Genomic DNA, 22,460 nt, shown 5'->3' on the forward strand with positions numbered 1-22,460 from the left:
TAATTGTTTTAAACATATGTCCTTTTAAATTTCCAGAGTTACCATGAATAACATGCTTTTTTCATTTCAGGTATAAAATGCCTACAACAGCTCATCAATTTGTAAGTTTCTAACAGTGTGGCCTTGGTCGGATTTTGCATCTCTTTGACTATCACTTTCCTCATCTGAAAATACAGATAAAATAATAGCTCTCCCCACCTGAGTTAGTGTGAAGGGTAAAAAAGTGTTATTTGATGTGAGTGTGCCAGGTACATAATGTAGGCCCCATAATTTGTCATTTGAGAATGGCAAGAATCTACCATCAATGCCAGGCCCATGGGATACCACTATAGCCACGGGTTATTCATTCCACAAACCAGAGAGACGTCCGGAATTATGCTGTTGCTATAGCCATTGTAGAGTTATCTGTGCTCTTTGAAAGAGAGAGCCCCGCTTTCCTGAAAAATCCGGACCGACACTAACCAGCTCTCTGTCTTACAGAGATTTTGCTGGAGCCCAGAGCAAGCTGGGTTCTGGGAGGCTGACCACGGGCTGGTTTGTCTCCTGGTTGGGGGTGGGGGGGGGCGGGGATTATGATCCTCTTACAGGGTGGTCTGGTCTCTTTAAGAAAGAAAAAAAAGTTACATAGACAAAAAAACAGCAATACAAACCAACCAAAAATGCCAGGAATGCAAGCTCTGCCAACCAAATAAATAAATAAAATGTGAGATACTTTATAATAACTGGACATGATGCCTTTCTCAACTCTGCATAACTGAAACACTGTTTTTTCATCAGTCCTTCAAATGTCCCCCTGGTCCCTACTCTTGGTGGCCTTCTTGCTTAGAGGTAGCCCTGATCACCTCGGTCACCTGAAGTAACTGACCAATCCTTGGGCCTTTCTTTAGCTCTGAGTTAGGACCTGGAGATACTCCCACACTCGGAAAGTTACCTGGCTCGCTGCGTTAGCCCTGGGAGGCAGAGCATGGAACCTCACTGGCATGAGATCTCAGCTAAGGAGATGAAAGTCTTCTCTTTAACTTGAATCTTCTTTCCCTCTCAAAAAAGGGGGGGGGTGTACACAATACAGCAGCAGCAGCCCCTATGAAACATTTCAAGGGCCCCCGAAAATCCTGCACTGGTCAGGCTCATTTGTGTCAACTTGTTTACTAGTTAACTGTTATGGATCCGTACTGCTTTCAGACGGTGTGCATACCAATAGACATAATTCTCCTATCAACCCTAAGAGATAGAACAGTTACTACACTCATTTTGTGGATGCAGGAGCTAGAGCACAGAGAGAGGAAGTAATTTGTCCAAAGTCACCCAGCTCGTAAGTGGCAGAGCTGGGATTCAAACCCAGACAGGCTGGCTCCAGAGTCTGGGCTCTGAACCACGGGGCTCGTTAGTCACTAATGGAGGGTGGTCCGTAGGGGTCTGGAAGCACAGTGAACGAGCAAGCTTAACAGCCTGGGCAGCTCTGCCCTTCTCTCCTGTCTACACTGATGAAGACACAAAGACTGACCTAAGGGATGGCGAAAGCAAGAAATCTTCCTGTCTCTAAGAGCAATATGGGTCCGCGGTGGCCGCCCATCCCCTGCCAGGACAGCGAATATCCACAATTAGAACTCCTGCTTGTCTCTGGACGTTATGCTCACCTCACCTAGAAGGTGGAATGGGGAAGGAAGGGGAAAACGAAGCGGCTTGGGAATGTATTTGCTTTGGCACCCAGCCTCTGCCCTTCTCGGTAAGCTCCACACCAGGAGGGAACTCGTGGACTCTCCACTCTCCGTGTCTCTGTTTGTTTTAGCCCATTTAAAACCCGAGAGCCCCTGCAATCACATACTGCAATCAAAATGGTATACCCACTTTACGTTTACAAGGGATATCCAGTTCCCAGGTTATTTCAAAATATATGTTAATTTGGTACTTAAAGCTGTTAAATCCTGGGAGGTCTCGATCTAGAAGAAATGAGAATAAAGGTTCTGGATCAGGTCTTAGCCACAAAGACAGGCAAATAATCCAGGACTCCTGTTTCAAAACCTATTTCCCCACTGCCTCCCTATTGGCTCCCATATATTGGTTGGGGAGGTGGGGTGTAGGGAAATCCTGGTTTAATGATTTAAGCCAGATAAGAACCCAAACTAGTTGTCTCCACACATAAGAAACTAAACGACCCAAAGAATCATTCTGAAAAATATTTAAGTCACAGCTGTGGACACAAAGCCACGCTGTGAAAAGTTAAACTTTAAACACATGTCCTATATGGTCTGATGGGCAAAGCAAATCCCCACTTAGCCAGTATCTTCTCCACCCACCAACAAAGGCAGGCAGCCCCAGCCAATGTTTCTTCTAGCCGTGCACCTGCAAGCTTAAGCCTCAACTGAAGTTTCTTTGCTGCGCTCTTCAAAAGTAACTTGCAGTGTTACTCAAGGCAACATTCACTGAGAAGTTAAAAAAAGGGACTAATTTTACTCTAGCCACTGACTTACAAGATTTTCTTAAGTAAGTGACTTACCTTCTCTGGGCCTCTATTTTCCTCTCTGAGATATGGGTACAATATTCATATATACCCTACTAAAAAATCCAGGGGGGAAAAAAAAAAAAACTAAAACTGTTATATGTATTTGCCAGTTTCTCTATTTTCCCCAAGACAGGACCAGAGGATCAAATCTCATTATGATGAGTGGCAGAAAATTGCCCAATTTCTCTGACCCGTTGAAATTTTGTTGTACCGAAGGCTGCTTACAAAACCTGATCAGTATCTTGTCAACCTTTTTTTAAAAAGAGAGGCACTGTAAAGACTGTACAATAGATGTTGACTGTAGCATTAGTGCTTACTGTCCCCATTTTACAGATGGGAATGCTAAGCAAAGTTACTTGCCCTGAGGCTTATTTTTTATCAATAATCAAAATAACACCACCATATGCTCAAAATCTCTAATATATAATATTAAATTACCCCCCCCAACATGACTTCAGCTGTTTACTGTGATCTAAAACATGTGTTGCCAGGGGCACTTTATTCCCAGCACATGAAATCCATTGTAGGTATGGAGACTGACCTATCTTACACTATACTTCCCAGACAGCCAACTCTGTCTTTCTCCATAAATACACATACAAACAAGCCATTCTTAAGGAAAGAACCTATTAGTTGAGTTTATATCTTTGCTGGCAACTATCATTTCTTTGATACATGGCTTGGATCAACTGTGACTAACAGAATTCATTCTGGCTTTCTCGAACCCCAAACACAACCAGCACAGCGACATCATTTCTGAACTGTAGCTCTAAGTGCCTGAAATGTCTCCGAGGTTCTAGTTGATCTCAGCATTGCTCTGACCATGTCATCATCCTTGTGACAACAAACAAGCTTAGCCTTCTTTGTGCACTTCCCAGCAGAACTCCGAATACTGGGGTTGAATGTCAGGGGTTCTAACAGGAGAGGACAGGGCCAGGTCTTCATTAACATTTCGGGAAGCTCTCCAAAGGACAGAACATCAGCTTGGCTTGTGTTGGAAGTTTAAGCAGATGAAGAAAGGGTTAAAATAAGCAAGTGATGATGGCAGGGCAAGGAAGTGTTAACCAAAGGCAAGACTGGCTAAACTTCTCAATAATCAGATACAACAGAGCAGCAGGTCACTGCAATTAATTATTTTCCAGAAAGCATCCCCTTCTCTGTATATCTTATTATATATACCTTTACCTCTAAAATCACTAATCTCGAAAGGATAGCTGGCAGTTCCTTATTCTAAAAGAAAACATCTATTCTTCTCAAACCGCCTTTATTCTAGGACTTCTGGACCCTGTGAAACTGCCAATGAAAACTGATCCAATTTTAGGATCAAAAATTGTGTCTAAGACAAAATCAAATTTCTTGCCTATCCCCTTCTTCTAAATCCTTCAAAGAGTTGGATAACACCACCCACCAAAGACCCAAAGTCACGTTTGGGGTCAGGATGTTTTCCCTCTTGTAACAGATCTTTGGTACCAGAGGACAAATGTATGGCAGATGAGAAAGCTTTGGATAAAGTAAGTAACCTGCATGAGTAGAATTGGGATGTTTCTAGAAGTTAAGATGATCATTTCAGTTCTCCTACCACCTCCTTGCCCTCAACCCAGAAAAGAGGAGCTAGATAGCAAAGGGACATGTGACAGAGAAGCTCAGGAAGGCAAGATGTTTGAAAATGTGCTTGTAGGCCGGCCAGTGAGACACTGTTTCAGCTCTTACTGCTCAGGGCCCTCCATCCAGCTCCAGTTCTGGGGGATGCAGAGGCAGCGGCTGATGTCTTCTGCGCAGTGTCCATCCCCCCTAACGCTAAGGAATAAGGCCGGAGCATGCTCTCTCATTAGGAAAGATTTTTTTTTAAAAGGGGGGGGGCAGGAATAAGGGTGCTGGACATTCTATAAGCTTTTTCCCACTACTCACAAGAACACAGCTGTGAAAATAAATACCACCCCCCAAACAGGGATCTCAGGCCACCAACAGTCCTCCTTCTCTTCTCTACCTTGCTCCAGCTGCCACCAGCATCGCCTTGCTCAGGCAGAAACGCACTGCCTGGGAGGGAACAGCGGAAAGGGGGAGAAGCGGAGGGGACCCCAGCCTCTGGCCGAAAGCCGGCGTGGGGGCCTCAACAGTCACCACTCACCCGGGGAGGGGAAAAGCTCCAGATCGACTTTTTCCGTCTTGATGATGGTGAGAGTCGGTTTGAGATCGACGGCCGCCTTCATGGTGCCAGGAGTGGGGGGCAGACAGGCTTATAGCAAGTTTGCTGTTATTTTTCTTGTTTGTCTTTTTTATGGGGATTAGTAACAGGGGAAGGGGGACGGGGGAAATCCGACTTTCTTCCCTAAGATCTCAAATTCCCGCTGACTTTTCCCCGGAGCCCAGAAGGTGCGCGCCCGGCACTCTCTCCCGGGAAGTTGGCACTTTGCGGAGAAGTGCGCGCGCCCCGGGTCCCAGCCTCGCCAGCGCCTCGCCCCGCTCCTCCTCGTCCTCGCCCCGCTCCTCCTCTCCGCCGGCAGGCAGCTTCAGCTCGCTCTCGCTCTCCGGAGCCGCGCTCTCCCTCCCTCCCTCTCTCCCGCCTCTTTAGGGCGTTTCTCGCGGCGCCGAGCCTGGGCCGCCGGGTCTGCGCGCCCGCCCCCCCCCCATCCCCCAGGATCTCCGCAGGCGGGGGAGCGAGGGGCGGGGCCGGCGGGGCGGGGGCGGTCCTGGGGCGGGGCCGGATACCCGCGGCCAATCGACGGCGGCGGCCCGAAAACGAAAGGAAGATGGGGCGGAGCTCCGCGGCCACCCGCGCCCGCGCCCGCGCCTTCTCTGCCCTGGCCCAGGCGCCCGGCCGCGGATGGCTGAGCGCGGACCCGGCGGGACGGCGAGCCCGCTCCCCAGCCGGCAAGGGCCCAGCGCGCTCGAGCAGGCTGGGTGCAGAGGTGCCGCGGCCCTTTCGGGAAAGTCCGTCTGATTCGCCACGCATTCTTGAGGACTTGGTCACCGGCTCCTGCCCCACTTCCCAGTAGCAGCATAGTTTTCCGAGTGCGTGTACATCATTCATTCACAAAGACTGACACACAGGACGTGAGGCATGCGGAGGAAGGGGCGTGCGTGCGAGCGCCGCAGGGGGTTCTCCAGCCAGTGTCCTCTAAGGGCTTTGGGAGTCCTGGACTCTCGCTGGTTAGTGAGTCAGGAATCGTGCAGTGTTTCTGGAGGAGCTTTCGATTTTTCAGGGCCCCCCTACCCCCCGCGTGTCATGGTTAAGAAATCAGTTAAGAAAAGACAGAGGCAGCGTTCTGAGCAGAATTCTCGCTGCCCTTTGAGAAGGATCAAGCCCAAGGCAGCCTCCTGGAGACCCCAAAACAAAGGCCCAAATGCTTTTTATGTATTATTGGGAGAGCAGAGAACAGGGCCCCCAAACTGGAATGCAGTCATGGGCTTCCATAAGCGTCCAGTTTACCTACAGCAGGGGTTGGGTGGAAGGGGAAGCTATTACTCTATTCTTCTAATTATGTCACCGTTGGCCTTTCCTTTCACAGACTCTCCTCCACTAGATAAAACTGACAACCCTACTACAACCACTACCACCAGCAAAAAAAGCGGCGCAGAGGCTCTGTGGTTTTGAATTTCTGGAGTACATCATTCGCAGCTGTGACAGAATCAGTGCACAACCCCTGTCCCATTTGGGAATTCCAGACACTTTGGACACCATAACACGATCCCCAATAATTCATGACTTTGCACTAATAATGTTGGTTATCATGAGTGGAGCTAGTTGTTCTAATTAACAGATCAACCAGTAAATCTAGAGCAACATACACAGACATACATGTGCATAGCGAGATCCAGACATTGAGATCTACCTTTGATTAACTAGAAGATTAAACAACAATCTTTCTGAACAACCTCAAAGGAAGCTATTTTTAATACTGTTTCCTGATTTCTAAGCCTCTGTTGAACAACTACCACTTGCCTGCAACTGACTTAGATCAGTTTTAACACAACTGCTTACCTTCACCTAATCCCAGTTTTGTCTCCTTGAAGCCTTGGTTAGCTTGCCTGTTTCCCACAGCAGATGAGAAAAGGAGCTAGGAACAGAAAATCAATCTCTGGTTCCAGGTTCAAACTTCAGATCATGCCCGTCCTTCAGTGACCAGAGAAAAATACTTGTATGTGACAATTCTAATTTTTGTAGGATTGTTGTAATCCAGCTGTTTCCAAAAGGTATGAGAAAACAATGCTGGCCTCCAGATGCCAAGAACAGACACTTTTGATCCTGGGAAAAGCCGGGGGAGAGGGCTGGAAGGATGAACTGGATATTTACACGTCCGAAGGAGCCGCAGAGGAAAGGATCCTGAACCCATCCTCTGCTTTGCCTCCTCTGAATACATCAGCAAAAGAACTGAGCAAATCGAGAGCTGCTTTGGGGGAATCTTGTTTTATTGATGTTGTGTTAAGAAAATGCTGTTATTTTTAAATCCAAGTGTAAGTACTTACTTTTCTACTTGCAAACAAAGCTGCTTCAGAGCCAGTCTTTTTTCTCTTCCCCAGAATCTTCCTCAGCTTTCTCCCCTAGACCAGCCTGAACTCTGCTGCCAACACCCTCCACCATCAGACACTAAAAGAACCCTCCAGAATCCAACCAGAAACACTTTCCACTCCACGCCAGCAGTAGGGAAACTTACTCCTTTGGTTTTGCAACAATGATATCTCACCTAACTATCCATCACCCTTTGTAGCCCAGTCCTGCAGCACAGAAGCTCAAAATATGTGAAAGTCCAAATCAAGGAAGGGGATTATTTAAGACAGGAGGGTGGGGGAGATAGCCAGGGACCACCAAAGACCTCCAGGAAATCTCTTTGTACTTGAGGCTGATTGTGAACAGTGAAGTTATCACAAATCATGCATCTAACTTCAGATCTAACTGAAACTTTGCTTGGGACAAAGAGCACTGACGTAAACAAGTTAAAATATGTTCACAAATGTGGGATATTAATAATCGAATCAGGCCTATAAGTATCAAATCAACACTGATAAATGAAATTTTCATTCCTTTTGCGACAGGAGTAGATTCTTGTAAATCTTCTATGGCTCTTACCAAAGCCTAAAAAGCAATCCCTAGCCCAGTGCCTGACACATTGCAGACACTCAGGAAATATGTATTCAGTAATAAACTATCAACTTCCTGGTCACCAGGGGCATCTACCTTACCACCAGCTTTCTCTAAGGCAAAGGTTTAAGTGAGTTGTTTCTGCTATGGCTTGTGAAGAGGAACTAAACCATGTCAACCAGTCCACCCCTAGGTCAGTCCTTTGTCCTCCATGACAGAGCAGAACCCCTATTGCCCAGCATTCATGTCCACTCGGGTTCACTTGTGCCTCAGTTTCCCCACCAGCAAAACAAGAGCAACTGGGCCTTGCCTTCCAGCTACTTAGGCAAGTGGTTTCAACTTGTGAGGCACTTGAGAAAAATCAACCAAGGAAATACTTCCTTGCTTATTTTTGTAATGCAACAGTCTGCTCCTCCTACAATTGGGAGAGAACAGAATTGTATTTTTAAACATTCCTAAGACCTAGGGAATTACACCCAGCAAGTGCTAAAACTCCGTAAAAGAGGAACATCATGTCAATGATTATCAAAACAGGCTTGCAAGAGTTGGGGGACCCGGATGTGAGGTTAGACATTAATGATATCAAGGAACTAGTCACATTCTTTATAGGAATTCCCTCACACGCATAGATGTCCAAAACACAAACTTTCTCTTTACTACTCCGCCCCTTGACTCCACACCAGCCTCAATTAAAAAAGAAACAGAAAAATACACGGAGTTTCAAACAGTCATGGAAGACAGACTGTCCCTCTCCACAAGCGTGCTAGAAGTTATTTGTCTCTTTCTTGAATCTTAAACTTCACCAAACCAAAGAACCTCTGAGTTTTGAGCTAAAATATGCTGTATTGGAGGTAGGTGCAAAAACACTCCGACCACTAACGGCTGATCCAGAACAAGTTTATGACTCACAGATGTTGATTTACTGGTTTAAATGTAAGATTAAAAAAAAAAAAAAATCCTCCATTAACAACCTGTCTGAGTTGCGTTTGTGGTTGTTTTTTCTCTGAGAAAAGGCATTAGTCCCCGTCACACAGGGACCTAGAAACAGGCCTCTGAAGCTTCACTCTAAAGCAAGTGGTTTCTCTGTGATAAGTTGAGTCATTAAAAAAACACAGTGGGGCAGAAAACAGCCTGGGGCTCTGATATCTACCATTATCAAGCAGCAATAAAATGGCAAATTGGAGATCGAAAGGAAAATGGAAATAACTCTCTTAATTAAACTCTGATGCCAGAAGGCCTGAGGGTCAGTTTAAGAACCCAAGTGGCAGGCTCCGAGCTGTTGGACTGCGGGCTGGCTCTGTGACCTCAGCAGAGCCACTTAACCTTTGTGTGTGACAACCTCATCTCTGTTTCAGGGAATAAAATCACCCCTGGCTCTCCCGACCATGTAATACACACTCATTAGCTATTGTTTAGAAGGTACAATAAACAATGGGCCATAAGAAGAGCCATAGTTAGGGGGAAGTGGGGGGGGGGCGGGGAGAGGGGCAGGGAGAGGGAGGACTTGGGGGCTGCTTGGCCCCGGGAAAGCTTCCACAATCAGACAAAGATGAGAGTGAGCAGTGCGGACTCTGGTGTTGGACTCCGGTTCGAACTCTAGCTCTACCCACTAACGGGCTGAATTCTTGCTCTGAAGTCACTTACCCTAAAACCTCAGCTCCTCCACACTCAAGGCAGAGACAATAATAGCACACACACCCCCCTTTTAAGGTCATTTGGAAGAGTAAATGGGATAATGCATGCAAAGCACTTAGCACAGTGTCCAGGTCAGAAAACGTGCTCAGTTAAAGCTAAATCATTGTTCCTGTTATTAAAATCCAGGATGAGGTAGAAGAGTCAAAAAATCCTGTTCCGTCTCGAGGACCATCCCCTTCTCAGAGTAACTTGGATCCTCTGTTTACCTGAACCGTCTTCAGGGAGAGAGAGGGAGAATGATCTTGTTTAATTTAAAAATCTCTCCAGACCCCTATCTCACTCAGTTCCTGATTTGGAAACCTGCCCAGCTTTGGCCTCCTTTGAGAAATCCCAGCACCACCTGGTTAGAAGAGAACACTGTAGATCTGTATGTGTTTTAAATCATGGAAAACCCGTAGTTCAAATTCAGAAGGAAGAGCCTGTGGGTGGTACCCAGTGGAGCCCTCATCCAGCGCTTGGCTGTCACATGACGGAGCTAGCTGGGAGTCTCTTAGAGATTTCCAAGTCCAGCCCTCCTGCTCGCCAGAGGGAAGAAATGAGTTTGAGAGAGTAGGTCATTCAGCCCAGAGCCACACAGCCTGAAAAAGTCAATGTCAGTCCCACAACAGTATCCCCTAAACTGTAGTTCCGTCCGTGGCCATCTCCTCGGGTCTATTGATACCACATTTGGGGAAGCCACGCCATTGGGCATGGTCTGTTACTGGACACTCTCGAGACACAAAGCAGGATCCAGTGTACACAGAAACGGATAGATGATCAGCCTCAATTTCTAGAAATCTGACAGTGTTCTCTGCACCCGATGTGTTGTCTTTGGGCAAATGCAGTGCAGGATAACCACACCAGCATTCCCTGTGGGGGCCAGCTTGGCATGGGCTGTGGGGAGAGAAAGGGTCTGGGTTGGCTCTATGGCTGTCTGCAGTTTCTTTAGACTGTAATTATGAACCATTCAGCTGCATCTGCAGCCCCAACAATGTGGAATGGATTGGCCTAATCCACAGACCAAGAGACACTATAAAATCCACGAGTTTAGACATCACGTATTTCTCCAGCAGCAGATTGGGCTCTGCTCCTCCAGAAAGAGGTGAGGAGCTGCCTGTCAAGCCTGCAGGGTTCCAAGGTTTCCTCCACACCCACACTGAGCCCATTTCCTGGGATTGTTGCGCCCTCCTGGGCCTGGATAATGCAGAATGCAGGCTACCCTATGAGCCTTCGGGCTGTGTAATTTGGATTCCAATTTAAATTGTCCTAAATTGGCCTCTTGAGGAGGTAGAGGGATGATAGCCTTAGCACAGGTGGCAGGAGAACCAGTGTTCTTTAATGACCTGCAGAAGCAGTGAAGGAGGGTCTTAGGAAGGAGCTCCATACCCCAGGAGTACAGAATCCTGGCCCCCTCCCCGGGCTGCAGGTGGTTTCTTCTGGTGGAAGGCTAAGGCCTTCCTCTGATCTTACCCTGCTTTTCTCTTGGGTTACAAAGACAACAGCAGACTTCAAAACAGATGTTCTCTGCAGTTGTGGTTTGAATCTTAAATTAAGATAATTTCATTGTAGAATCTTCCCCCTTTTCCTCCCCCTTGCATTTTAAAATGCCAAGGCAATTGCCCCAAAAGACTAGCATTTACCACCCCCAGAGATGAAGGAACAGAGATAGGGTGGGGAATTTCTCCAGCCTGTTCCTGATGCTGGAAGGAAGGCAGAGGGAGCTGATAACACCAGAAGAAGAAATTGTCCTGACAGGGGAAAAGGACAATGGTACAGGAGGAAGGACTAGGAAGGGAACTTCTCGGAGAACAAAGGAAGGACAAGATGGGGTCAGGGGCAGGCATGAGGAAGTATAGTCACAGCAGTTCTATGTCCTTGGCATTTGGGGATCCCTAAGATCTCAAAATTAAATTAAAGCCTGGTAATGCATCCAGTATGGTCACAGAGCCCATTTCATGGTCCTGCATGGTCATCAGCTATGGAAGGACAATAAAACAAATCAATAGGAGGTTCTCTAGCTGAAAGAGTTGCACAGGATGGTGAGGGGAAGAGAGGGGAAAGGATCTACAGAAGATGCAAGGGGAAGGCCACGCTGGAAATCGACCTCGAACACAGACTTTCCCCTACGTGGACGTGCTGTATGTAAAGAGTCTCCCACCCCACCCCCACGATGTTCTCCTCTTGTGCTCACCTGGTGAACATTTGAATGGCCATGTCTCCCTCCAACGCTCCCTAAAGGCAGCAACGGGTCTCAGCCATCACAACCTCCGCGGCCCAGCTCAAGAGGGCAGGAGCTTAATAAACTCCGCCAGTGATTGAATTAATGAACAAATAACTTCCTAACATTTCAAATATGGATCTTTAACTCAGATATCCATCTTCCATCTTATTTACTTACTTGTTTCTTTCTTTGTTTCTTTAGTTTTGTCTAATGTACGACTCAAAGTTGCCCAAAGTTCAAGAGTAAAGACCCAGCCATGTGATATTTTCCAACTGAAAATGTCTTTATGAAATTTTACTGTGCTCCTGTCCTCTCCGATCTCCTTTAAAGGAAAATGTTGCTTAAGGTCAACATATTCATTTTATTTTTCATCTGAGCATATTCAGTATAGGTGTGAAAAATGGCATCTGGCTTACCACAAAGCCAACTAGTGGCTTTGTTGTCAGTCTGAACTTTATACAACACATTGTCCATAATCTTACTCTGCAGCTCAGAGGCAGTCTTCAGCACTTTCTGAACTTTAAGTTGAATCTTCTATTTCACTGATTATCATGAAGGTAAGATGCCCAACCGTTATTATATCCATTATTTGTAAGAGTCCAGAGAATGCATGGACCCATTATCTCCATCTTTGTGAGGAAGTATAGACAGTCAGATGCTTGCAGGGAGGCCAGTACCTGTTACAAATCCCCTTTACCTTGTCAAATTTGCTCTAACTGGTCAGGTTCCTGGAAGTATGGGCCATAGTGTAGGCATCCCCCAGAGTGAAAGAACGAGAGCAGGGAGGGAGTGAGAACAGGGAGGACAGAAGGAACTAACTGACCCACTAGCACTTAACACACACACACACACACACACACACACACGCAAAAACAAACACCTAAAGAAGGCCTAACCCCTCCTGCTGGCTGGACTGTGGCAGACCACTGTTCCTGTACTTGGTTATATCTACTACTGGATAATGGAAGTGTTGCAACAGAAAAGCAGCTGATCTTAAACCATAGAAACCAAGGAAATAACGAGTTTGGTCAGGGTCCACCTTTACCACCAAGCTATGAGGATCATGAACGCACATTATTTTATATCACCTCAACCGGAAGACCTAGGTCCTTTTTTTTCTTGGGCCTATTATATGAGAAGAAGCCCAAGAAAAAATTCAGTATGTTACACAGAGAACATCTTCCTAGCCAATAACTATAGCACTCTGTGGGTCATCTACAAACATCTTACTCAGGAATATATTCCTGTCTCACGTTAAGCATCCTTCATTGAACATTATCGTGTCGTAAGGAATTCGTACGAATACTACCTTTGGCCCCTGCTAAATCATATAATGTGGAGGGCTTTTTAAATTCCCTTGCTGTTTCAGACCCCCCTTTGCACATGAACTGCCCTAAAAAATGTGCACAAAATCCAAGTTTCATAACTATTCAGGAGCACAAATCCATAAAAAGAACTCTAGGGTGTCCAGGGTAATTATTCATTTTTGGAAATGACTAAGTACCCAATATGCCACTGATAGAAAGTTGACAGTTGAAAAACAGCCTCAAGAAGGGATATGTCAACTTCTCCGGGATTGCAGCTCGCATGTAATGCTCTGCTCTTGAGGGCAGAGGAGAGATGAAGCTTTCTTTCACTTGCAAGGAGCCAGCTGTGCTCGCTTTGCATCTTATATCACCTCTCGGGAAGGAGTCAGGATGGAGTGGATGGTCCTGGCAATGACGCATGAGGCGGAGCAGACCCCAGCTCACATCTCATCTATCTGGATTGGCTTCTATACAATAAAAACCTTTCTTCCTCGGAGTTAGTGAGGAGGAGAGCAGCAAATCCGACACATGTGACATGCAAGAAGGCGCCATTTAATCAGTCAGGCCTGTGAAGCACTTTCAAGCATTCAGGGCTTGCAGTGGTCGGTAATGATAGGTAATGCGGAGCACGAAGCAAGTAGAAAATAGAGAAGTTACTTCTTAATGGAAATGTATTTCATCAGACTGATCAGAAACATGTGTTTTCCCGAGACTGGGAAACCATCTTGAAAGACTTCATCACAAAAAGGCCTTGGGTGGGAAGAGCCACTAGGGACCTGCTGAGGAGGGGAGGGGGGAGGTGCAGCTGGGTGGGGAGCTGGCAACAGACTGTGGGAGAAAGAATAAACAGCAGTCAGCTCTCTGGTGGCACGTTCCCAGGAGAGATCCCTTTCCAGGAATTAAAAATTCTGAATAATGTTGAGAATTGTCAAAAATCAAAAAGATTACGGACTTTTCTTTCAGGGAATTCCACGGCATTGAGAGAGACCAGATGGCTGGCAACAACCATTCCCAGATCCGGGAGAGGCCCAGCATCCACACGGACTCTCCATTTTCAATGAGCTAACGTTTTTCTGTCATGGAGAATACTTTTTTTTTTTTTTAATTGAATTGAATTGGGCTGACGTGTAGAGGTAAAGAGACAATTCCAAATAAGTGTTCCTGCTTCCAAATAAGTATTCATGCTTCCAAATAGCCCATGGGAGGATGGGCAGTTGCTCATCAAATCGACTCTCGGGTTTTGGTGTCTTAACTTCATAGAACGAGCTTAAGCTTAAAAACAACTGAGGAGGCAATGCTGTAGAGTAGTTAAGAGCACAGGCTTGGCAGTAGACAGACAGAAGGTTGAGTTTCAGCTTGGCCCCCCTCCAGCTGTCAGTCCTTTGGCCTCAGAAAGCCTCATTCTTCATCTCTAGAGTGGAGGTGATCACCATGCCCAGCTCACAGAGTGGAACCAAAGATGGGATGAACGTGTGCCCAGTAATGTGTCCCGTGCCTGACCCAGAACGAACCCTTGACAACACTTTGCTCCTCTCATTCGCTAGAAAAATCAGAATTGTGACTTTGGATTTGGTGAGCATAAAATTTTCATAGAAGTTAATCCATGCTGTGGTATGCAATGTTCCCACAATGGGATTAGGATATGGTGACCCCCCTGCCTTGGTGTGTGCCATTAAATCCATAACAGAATAATAAAGATAATTTTAGGTCTAAGTAAGCAAAACACACCATCCTCTTGGATGAAAGGGGATTGGTTCCTGTTATAGAGACATGACATAGGGGTCAGAAGTTCTAATCGTATGGTCACAGCTACATTACACATTAGCAGCAAAAAGGAAAATATTCACCCTTGGGCCTCTTCCAATATTGGAATGTCCCCACTCTGGGCTGCAGGTCTCAGACCCATTCCATGATTCTGTACCACCTGAGCAAAATAAGAACTTGGCTTGTGCCATCTGGCTTTCAAGTTGGTCAGTGACCTAGGAGGATCTCACGTACTATGTAATACATACCCTGTACCATGCTGTCGGAGGCATTCCTCCAGCCAGCCCCCGTTGGGCAGTACGCAGCCATAATCACTCTACGGAAGTCTTGTCTTATGTATTCCCATCTTACATTTCTCTAGGCTATCTGTCTCTTTTTCTGACAGCTAGAGTTTTCTAACAACTTGGGCTGCAACCCTGAACTTCAAACCTTCTATCGCGCCATACGCATGCATTTTAGTTACAGAATTCTGGACCCATGTAGCACCCTTCAAGCTCGGACTTGCCACCCAGAATTCAGATGAAGTGTTTTACTTGCTGGCATCAAAAACACATGCTGACCAGTGGCCCAAAAGAGCCCAAGGAGAGGTAATTCATGTTGCCCCTTCTGCCGCCAGTCAGAGCCCTCATTACTCTGTGTTGCCCAAGAGTACCCAGGTTTTCCTATTTCGGGGGCACCGGCTACATAATTTGTATGCTGGCACCACCAGTGCCTGGCACCTGGCCACCCAGGCTGGTATATTAGAACACATATAGTCTCCTCACTCGTTGCCTGCTCCATTTTGGCAAGATTAATGCCACTTCATTGGAGAAAGTGGACTTAATTGGTTTTCTGGGGGTGTTTGGTTAAGCCACCCCACCCCCGCTCCAAGTTGATTAAAGTGTAGCTTTGCCCTTTCCAACAACCGTGGCAAACAAATGATGGGGAAATACTCCAAAACGCACATGGCTGGGTCCTCTCGTTCTTTTTTTTTTTTTTTTTTCCCTAGTGACTTTGGGGAGGTTTGGGCACTGATCCTGCATACACAATACCGTTCTTGTTCTTCTTTTCTCTACAGAGCAGCCTTGAATAGCTCCGTCTAAAATTATAAGCAGGGGCAGCCCTAGGCTCCAAGAGATCAGAGCCCTCATGCTGGGTCTGAACAAAGACCTTGCTTTTCCCCAACAATTAGCCCTGTAAAAAAGGACATCTATCTCCCTCTATTAAAGCCACCACGTGCCTTCAAGTCAGCCCATTGTAAAGCTAATTAAATAACACGCCTCTCTCCCCATGCAGGTCTCCTGATTAGCTTTCCTCTGTCCAAGACCTCTCTGCGAGATGCTTAAAGATAGGCCAGCGTTCGACTTCTCCTAAGCTCCCCCTTTGAAAAGCCATCTTATCAATATCGTTGAGTTTGCTCATGCTCCGTATTCTTCCATTAGCTCAGACTTTAATCACCTCCACCTTCAAAGAATAGATACAATTTATTATGACCTACTATTATTATTATTTGTTACTATTATTTAGCATTATTTAAAAAAATAATAATAAGCGACATGGGAGGGCCAAATTTCTGTCCCAGAAAGCTTTGGCGGAAATGCACCCACATCAGCCTGAAGGCACTGTCACCAGCCCTGGAGTGTAGAATGTGTGAAGAACTTGCAACAGAAGTCGCAGAGCCTGGGGAAGTCACCGTCACGCCAGCCACAGGGGCCACAGCCCCATCCGCATCACCCAAGTCCTCAGGCGGGGGTGACGGATGATGCAGGAGCGCTTGGAAAGGTACGCTATAGGAAAGCGAAGACAAGAGTTCAACCCAAATGTTGTAAACATGAAGTAGAAAAAATGAATTTTGATCTTAATAATAATGAATAATGAATTCCTTCCAAGCCTGCTAAGCAGATAAAACCCAACCACAGCCCAAAGACCAAAACTGGCCCCTGCCCACCTTCCAGCCACGCTTCACCCACAGAGGGACACTGCACTCCAGGGCACCCCCCTTGTGTGTATCTTTCGAACACACCCCAGTGCCTCTGATGAGGCACTGCACTTCTGCGGTCCTTGCCCTCTCCAGGAAGCCCTTCCCCCATCCCACTCTTTTCTCAGGACAAAGCAGCAAACGTAACTCTCCCACCCCCCACCCACTTTTCCCACTCCCTCACTCCCCCTCCATCCCCACACCATGGAGGTCTCCTGGGTCTTCCGGGATAAAATGGGGCACTTCCACCTCTGCTCTCAGAACAAACTGCCTCCCAGGCAGGACCTACAGGCTTCTCTGACTGAGCATTTCCAACACTGCTGACCACACACCTCAGTCCTTCAAGGGCAGGAACCATATTCAATTCAAGTGGTCATTTCCAGCTTAAGATACAGTGACTTGGACATCGTGACATAGTAAATGCTTAATAAATGTTAAAAGAACAAATAACTGAAAAAAAATGAATGAAAGAAATAATGAATAAATAGATGCATGAATAAAACTAGCATCTGATATGAAATGTCATCAGATGTGGTAGCCTCAGGCCTGCTCCCAGCTTCACTAAACATGGCCCTGGGTGCTTGGAAGAGGTACTGTTATCTCAGGATGTGGTTCTCCATCCCTCTGAAATTGTCCGATCTGGGGGCGCCTGGATGGCTCAGTCAGTTGAGCGTCTGCCTCATAGTTTTGGGCCAGGTCATGATCTCAGGGTGGTGAGATCAAGTCCCACACTGGGCTCCACGCTCTGTGCACCGTGTGCTTGAGAGTCAATCTTCCCTCTCTCTCTGCCCCTCCCCCACAATCATGCACACACTTCTCTCTCTCTCTCAAATGAATAAAGTCCTAAAAAAAAAAGAAATTGTCAGATCTCATACGCATGCATACTGATGCACATACTTCTCAGATACATTTTTTTTTTAAATAATAGAATGGAAAGAGAGCAGGCCAGCCATTTTCTAAATCTGCTTAATAGTTCTAGAGCTTAACTTTTCAAACAAACTCTAGTCTTTGAGATCTCTAGCTCATCGAGTCACTGGACCATATAAATCTTCCTTTCCAAGTGTTTTTAAGAAGATTCACCAATCTTCTTGAATGTCTGATACTGATGAGTGGGTAACTAAATTACAAAGTTAGCCTATATATATTTAAGTTTCCCAAGAAATACTCATAGAACTCCAAATTAGCAAAAGGACCGATGAACGGAAGGGGTGGGGGAAGGAAGGAAGGAAGAACGGAAGGGGTGGGGGAAGGAAGGAAGGAAGGAAGAAAGGAAGGAAGGAACAGAGAGAGAGATAGAAAGAATTAAAGCATGTGGCAAGAGATTTTGAACTCTGCCAAAACCCCAAACATTTATAAATAGCCAAAGTCACTAAAAGATTACTATCTTTAAAACGTAAAGGCCTTGGGTGCCTGGCTGGCTCAGTCAGTTGGACGGTGAGACTCTTGATCTTGGGGTTGTGGATTCGAGCCCCACGTTGGGTATAGAGCTTACTTAAAATTTTTTAAAAAATAAATATATAAACAAACAAACATAAAACCTCACAAAACTCATTATCTGATGATTTGTCTACAAAGTCACATCTAAGCATGATAAATTTGGGTTGGTTCTTTCCTTGTTATTTTCCCATCACAATCCCAACTTCTAAAAAAGATGTTTTTCCAATATTTGAGGGCACCTTCCACAGAGAGAGAAATCAAGGCATAAAGACAGACACAGAGGAAGATTCCATGGTCCTCCAGCATCAAGAGATAACCATTTCAGCAAAAGAGTTTATAACCTCCAACCTGAAACTGAGGGAGAAAACACTGTCTTTCACTTGGTAGTCACTTTGTTCCGGCCAACTTCCTACTTGCTAAAGTGGAATGCCCACTTTATAATGATCATAATGGACTGAAAGCCGTAAAATTAGATTCTGGCTGGCAATAAGCTCTTTATTACTTGACTTTACTACAATGTGCCTCCATTCTCAGATCTTGCCTTAAGGAAGACCCATCCTAGACCTCTAAGATATGTAAAAATAAGATAATAAATGAAGATAAATAGATCTACATTTCTATATAGATCTGACGCCTCAAGATACAGCTTGGTACGAATACAAAGCAGCCATTGAGCATTGAGCGTGTAAAAATCACACCTGTTAATTTATCAAGGCCAGATCAAATAAACTACATGACAGAAATAAACTATTAAAACAAAGATAAATAGAAAACATGGTAGCAAGGGAAGAATGATTGGAAATAAATATAAGTGTGAATGCCACCATATTAATCAAAGAGAAATATCAGATGCATATAATCAATGCACTTTAAGCAAAGAGTAGGAACGTTAGATAAGAACCGGGTTTTGTAAATGTGAGTTCTGTCATGGAGGTATTGGGTACAAAATTAAGTACACTGGGTAAACACAATATTTTTAAGGTCCTAGAAAATAGCATATTTTATGTGGGAGAGATATGGCTGCTTTCTAAATCCAACTGAGGTTTTCAGCAATATTAAAAGCCATAAAATAGAAAAATCAAGACACAAAAGAACCTTCTCTTTAGGAGGAGGAAGAGTTCGGAATTGACGGTATATTGCAGCCGTGTTAAATGTTCATGTCAATACAACCCAGTCGGCAGGTTATTTAAGCAGTGACATCAGAGTAAGCTGGCCATGTAACTCCGCAAATGGGATCCCTTAGGAGAGCCATCAGGCGCCACCCATGTCATGCTACCTTCACAAGAGTTTGGGTCATTTAAAATTCTTTATGTGTCAAGCCTCAGAACTGAATGTGAGTAAGCACGGCTCCCTTCCTCTGATTGAAGGAACAGCAGTACTGTCCCTTGCCTGGCCTGGAAGGTCACAAAGCACTTCCATCAACATCATGTCCCAGCATCCCAGAGATATGTCTAGGAGGAAGGCATGCATCCCAGCCCTCAGCATGCCAGTTTCTGTCCAGGGTGGAGGAACTCTCCACTGTTTTTGCTCAACTCGGATGCATAAGAGCTATGCAAAATACTGAAGACACACATTTGCTCAGCTTTTGCAAATTATTCTTATATCCCACATCTCTCTCACCTACCACTTGGAAATCTTTAAATGTGGTTTTTGCCCACCAAGTCTTTTGTCTTCCTTTGTTGGATTTCTTATTAGACCTTTCATCACTTATGTACCATAAGCCATCTGAGTCCTTATTTTCCCACCAAGAAAGGGTGAGGGGGGAAAGGAGGGAAGGCATGGTGTGGTGGAGAAGAAATTATCAATGCATTAATTCCCACCCAACTTCATTCAGAATAGAAATAAGTGGAGCCATCGTTGGGGAGTGGATAGAGTAGGGTCCCAAGTGATGCATCTGATTGAGCTCAAGGACGAACCAGAGGAAGAATGAAATCAGGGTCGGGATTAAGGGAAAGGGGAGGAAGGACTCAGCTCCCTTCCCATGGGAATTAAGAGGCAAGGGAAACTGACATGGAGTAAGCTCTGGGCTCAGAACATTCAATGTCTGCTACACGTCTCCCTCACAGCTGCAGCCGGGAAACGTTGGGAAGCGTTAGAAGTAACAGCAGCTGGTCACAAAACACATATTTCTAAATTGTTTTTTTTCTATTTATATATGTAGACTGGGATTTTATAATAACATGTCCCAATAGTGACTTCAAGACAAGTAGGACCTACATTACAAAGGCACGAACAATACATTCTGGGAAATGTTCCATTTTTCTAAAGTCACATACCCCCGTTCTTCACCAAGGGCCAAGTGAGCACCTGAAAGAAGAGAGAGAGAAAATGGGGAAGGGAAGAGAACTTGGGGGCTCGATTGCAGATATAATAACTTATCGACACCTCTACTCTGTAAGAGGGAGTTCCACTTCCCTCAGATTCACAGTGGTGATTCCTTCAAGATGCCCAAATCGAATATACTAATTTTATTAAAAGTCCTATATATCACAAACTCTATAGATTCAGAATCTTTGCCAGACAACGGTTAGTGGCTTTTTTTTTTGAAATCTATCAAAAATAAGACCAAAAAAAGTAAGAAGAGAAATATCAATATTAATATCTTAGAGAAACAAACATGCATTAAATGGGATTTATACAATTAAGTCACAAAATGAATTAATAAACTTTTCCTTAGAGGAGTCTGCTGATTTTTTTTTTTTTCTTTTTGGAGTTAAAGAAATTCTGGGCGGTTTATTTATTTACTTATTTATCCTTTGCTTTATTGATTCCTCTTAACATTCCTAAGACTTAAAAACAATACACCAAGAAAGACAAAAAGAAACACACTGAAGTAACTTAAAAATAAAATACTGGGGGCACCTGGGTGGCTCAGTGGGTTAAAACCTCTGCCTTCTGCTCTGTTCATGATCCCAGGGTCCTGGGATTGAGCCCCACATCGGGCTCCCTGCTTAGAGGGAGCCTGCTTCCCTTCCTCTCTCTCTGCCTGCCTTTCTGCTTACTTGAGATCTCTGTCTGTCAAATAAATAAAATAAAAATCTTAAAAATAAATAAATAAATAGAAATTAAAAAATAAAATACTGTTTGTTTTGGTTTAATCGTGATACAAGAGGTAAAGGGAAAGTGTTATGTTCCACTTTAGAGATGAGGAAATTGATAACTATTTAGCATAACTAGATTTTTAGATTTTGCATTCTTCACTAATTGCACATAGAGTGGTCGCTTTCTGCAGTCTTTTCCTCATAACTATTATTTCATAGATCCTGTGCAAAGCCCAGCACAGAGTTTAATATCAGGCTACAGAGTCAGGCTAACCTGAGCTCAGAACTGGGGTGTGTAACTTAAGAACAGTGCAACTTTTAGCAATTTACTTCAACTATATAAAACTCAGCTTGCTCCCCTATAAAATGGACTCTCAGATTTTCTGGTAAGATTTAAATAAGATAATATATGTAAAATATTTAACAGTATCTGGCTCAAAATAAACAATAAGTGACTATTTCTTTTCAGGTTAAAATTTTTAAAAATCACATTCGAAACCAGACTTAGAACTCAAGCACCTTCAACTCGCTAAGTTCACTATCCATCAAAAAATACTCATCACAGTGAGCAATGTTGAAGAATCACTTGATGCAAATGAATACCTATGTTATAGATAAGAAATAAATAGGTGGCCTACATATTTAAAAATATCTGTTTACAAGAGTGCCAAGACAATAGGATAAGAAAAATTTTTACTTAAGTAAACTCTGTGCCCCCATTTGTGGGGCTCACACTCTTGACCCTGAGATCAAGAACTGCATACTCTACTGACTGAACCAGCCTGGCACCCCAGGATAAGAAAAATCTTTTTACAAATAGTGCTGGGATAATGAGCTATACATATACCAAAGAAAGAAATTGGACCCCTTACTTCACACTATGCACAAAAATTAACCCAAAATGGATCATAGACCTAAATGTAATAATTAAACCTATAAAACTCTTAAAAGAAAATGTAAGAGTAAATCTTCATAACCAGGGTTAGTCGATGGCTTCTCTGCTGTGACACCAAAAGCATGAAAAACCAAAGAAAAAATAGATAAATCAGGCTACCATAATGAAAAACACTGGTATCACAAACCAAAACATCAAAAAAGTAAAAAGACAACCCATATTAAGGGAGAAAATATTTGCAAAGTCTATATCTGATTAGGAACTTAGACTCAGACTGTATAAAGAACTCTTATAACTCAGTAATAAAAAGATAACCCAACTGAAAAGAAATGGGCAAAGATTTAAACAGACATTTCTCCAAGTACAAATCGCCAATCGACAGGTGAAAATGGGTTCAAGATCATTATTCAATAAGAAAAATCAAATCAAAACCAGAATGAGATACTATTTCAAAGTCACCATGAAAGTTATCAGATATTGGTGGAGGATGTGTAGAAATTGGCACCCTTATACATTGTTGGCAAGAATGTAAAACGGTGCTGATACTTTGGATAACAGTCTGTTAGTTCCAGAAGAATTAC

General features: G+C 44.5%; 1 protein-coding gene across 4 annotated transcripts in view; it reads right to left on the reverse strand.

Annotated features, from left to right (window-relative positions):
* The window catches only part of ETS1 (ETS proto-oncogene 1, transcription factor), a 123,872-nt gene that overhangs the window by 56,984 nt on the left and 44,428 nt on the right, over positions 1–22,460 (reverse strand). The window contains exon 1 of one of the 4 annotated variants that reach the window (XM_032868900.1): positions 4,632–5,098. The exons of 1 other annotated variant lie outside the window; for it this stretch is intronic. In XM_032868900.1, coding sequence (XP_032724791.1) covers positions 4,632–4,713 — 82 coding nt within the window. In that variant the 5' untranslated portion in view covers positions 4,714–5,098. Of the gene's footprint in view, positions 1–4,631; positions 5,099–22,460 lie in introns of those variants that run through there. 2 more of the 4 variants (XM_032868904.1, XM_032868902.1) reach the window with 2 other exon arrangements.

The sequence above is a fragment of the Lontra canadensis genome, unplaced genomic scaffold (genome assembly GCF_010015895.1).
Source record: "Lontra canadensis isolate GAN:19392208 unplaced genomic scaffold, GSC_riverotter_1.0 scaffold36, whole genome shotgun sequence".
NCBI lineage: Eukaryota > Metazoa > Chordata > Mammalia > Carnivora > Mustelidae > Lontra > Lontra canadensis.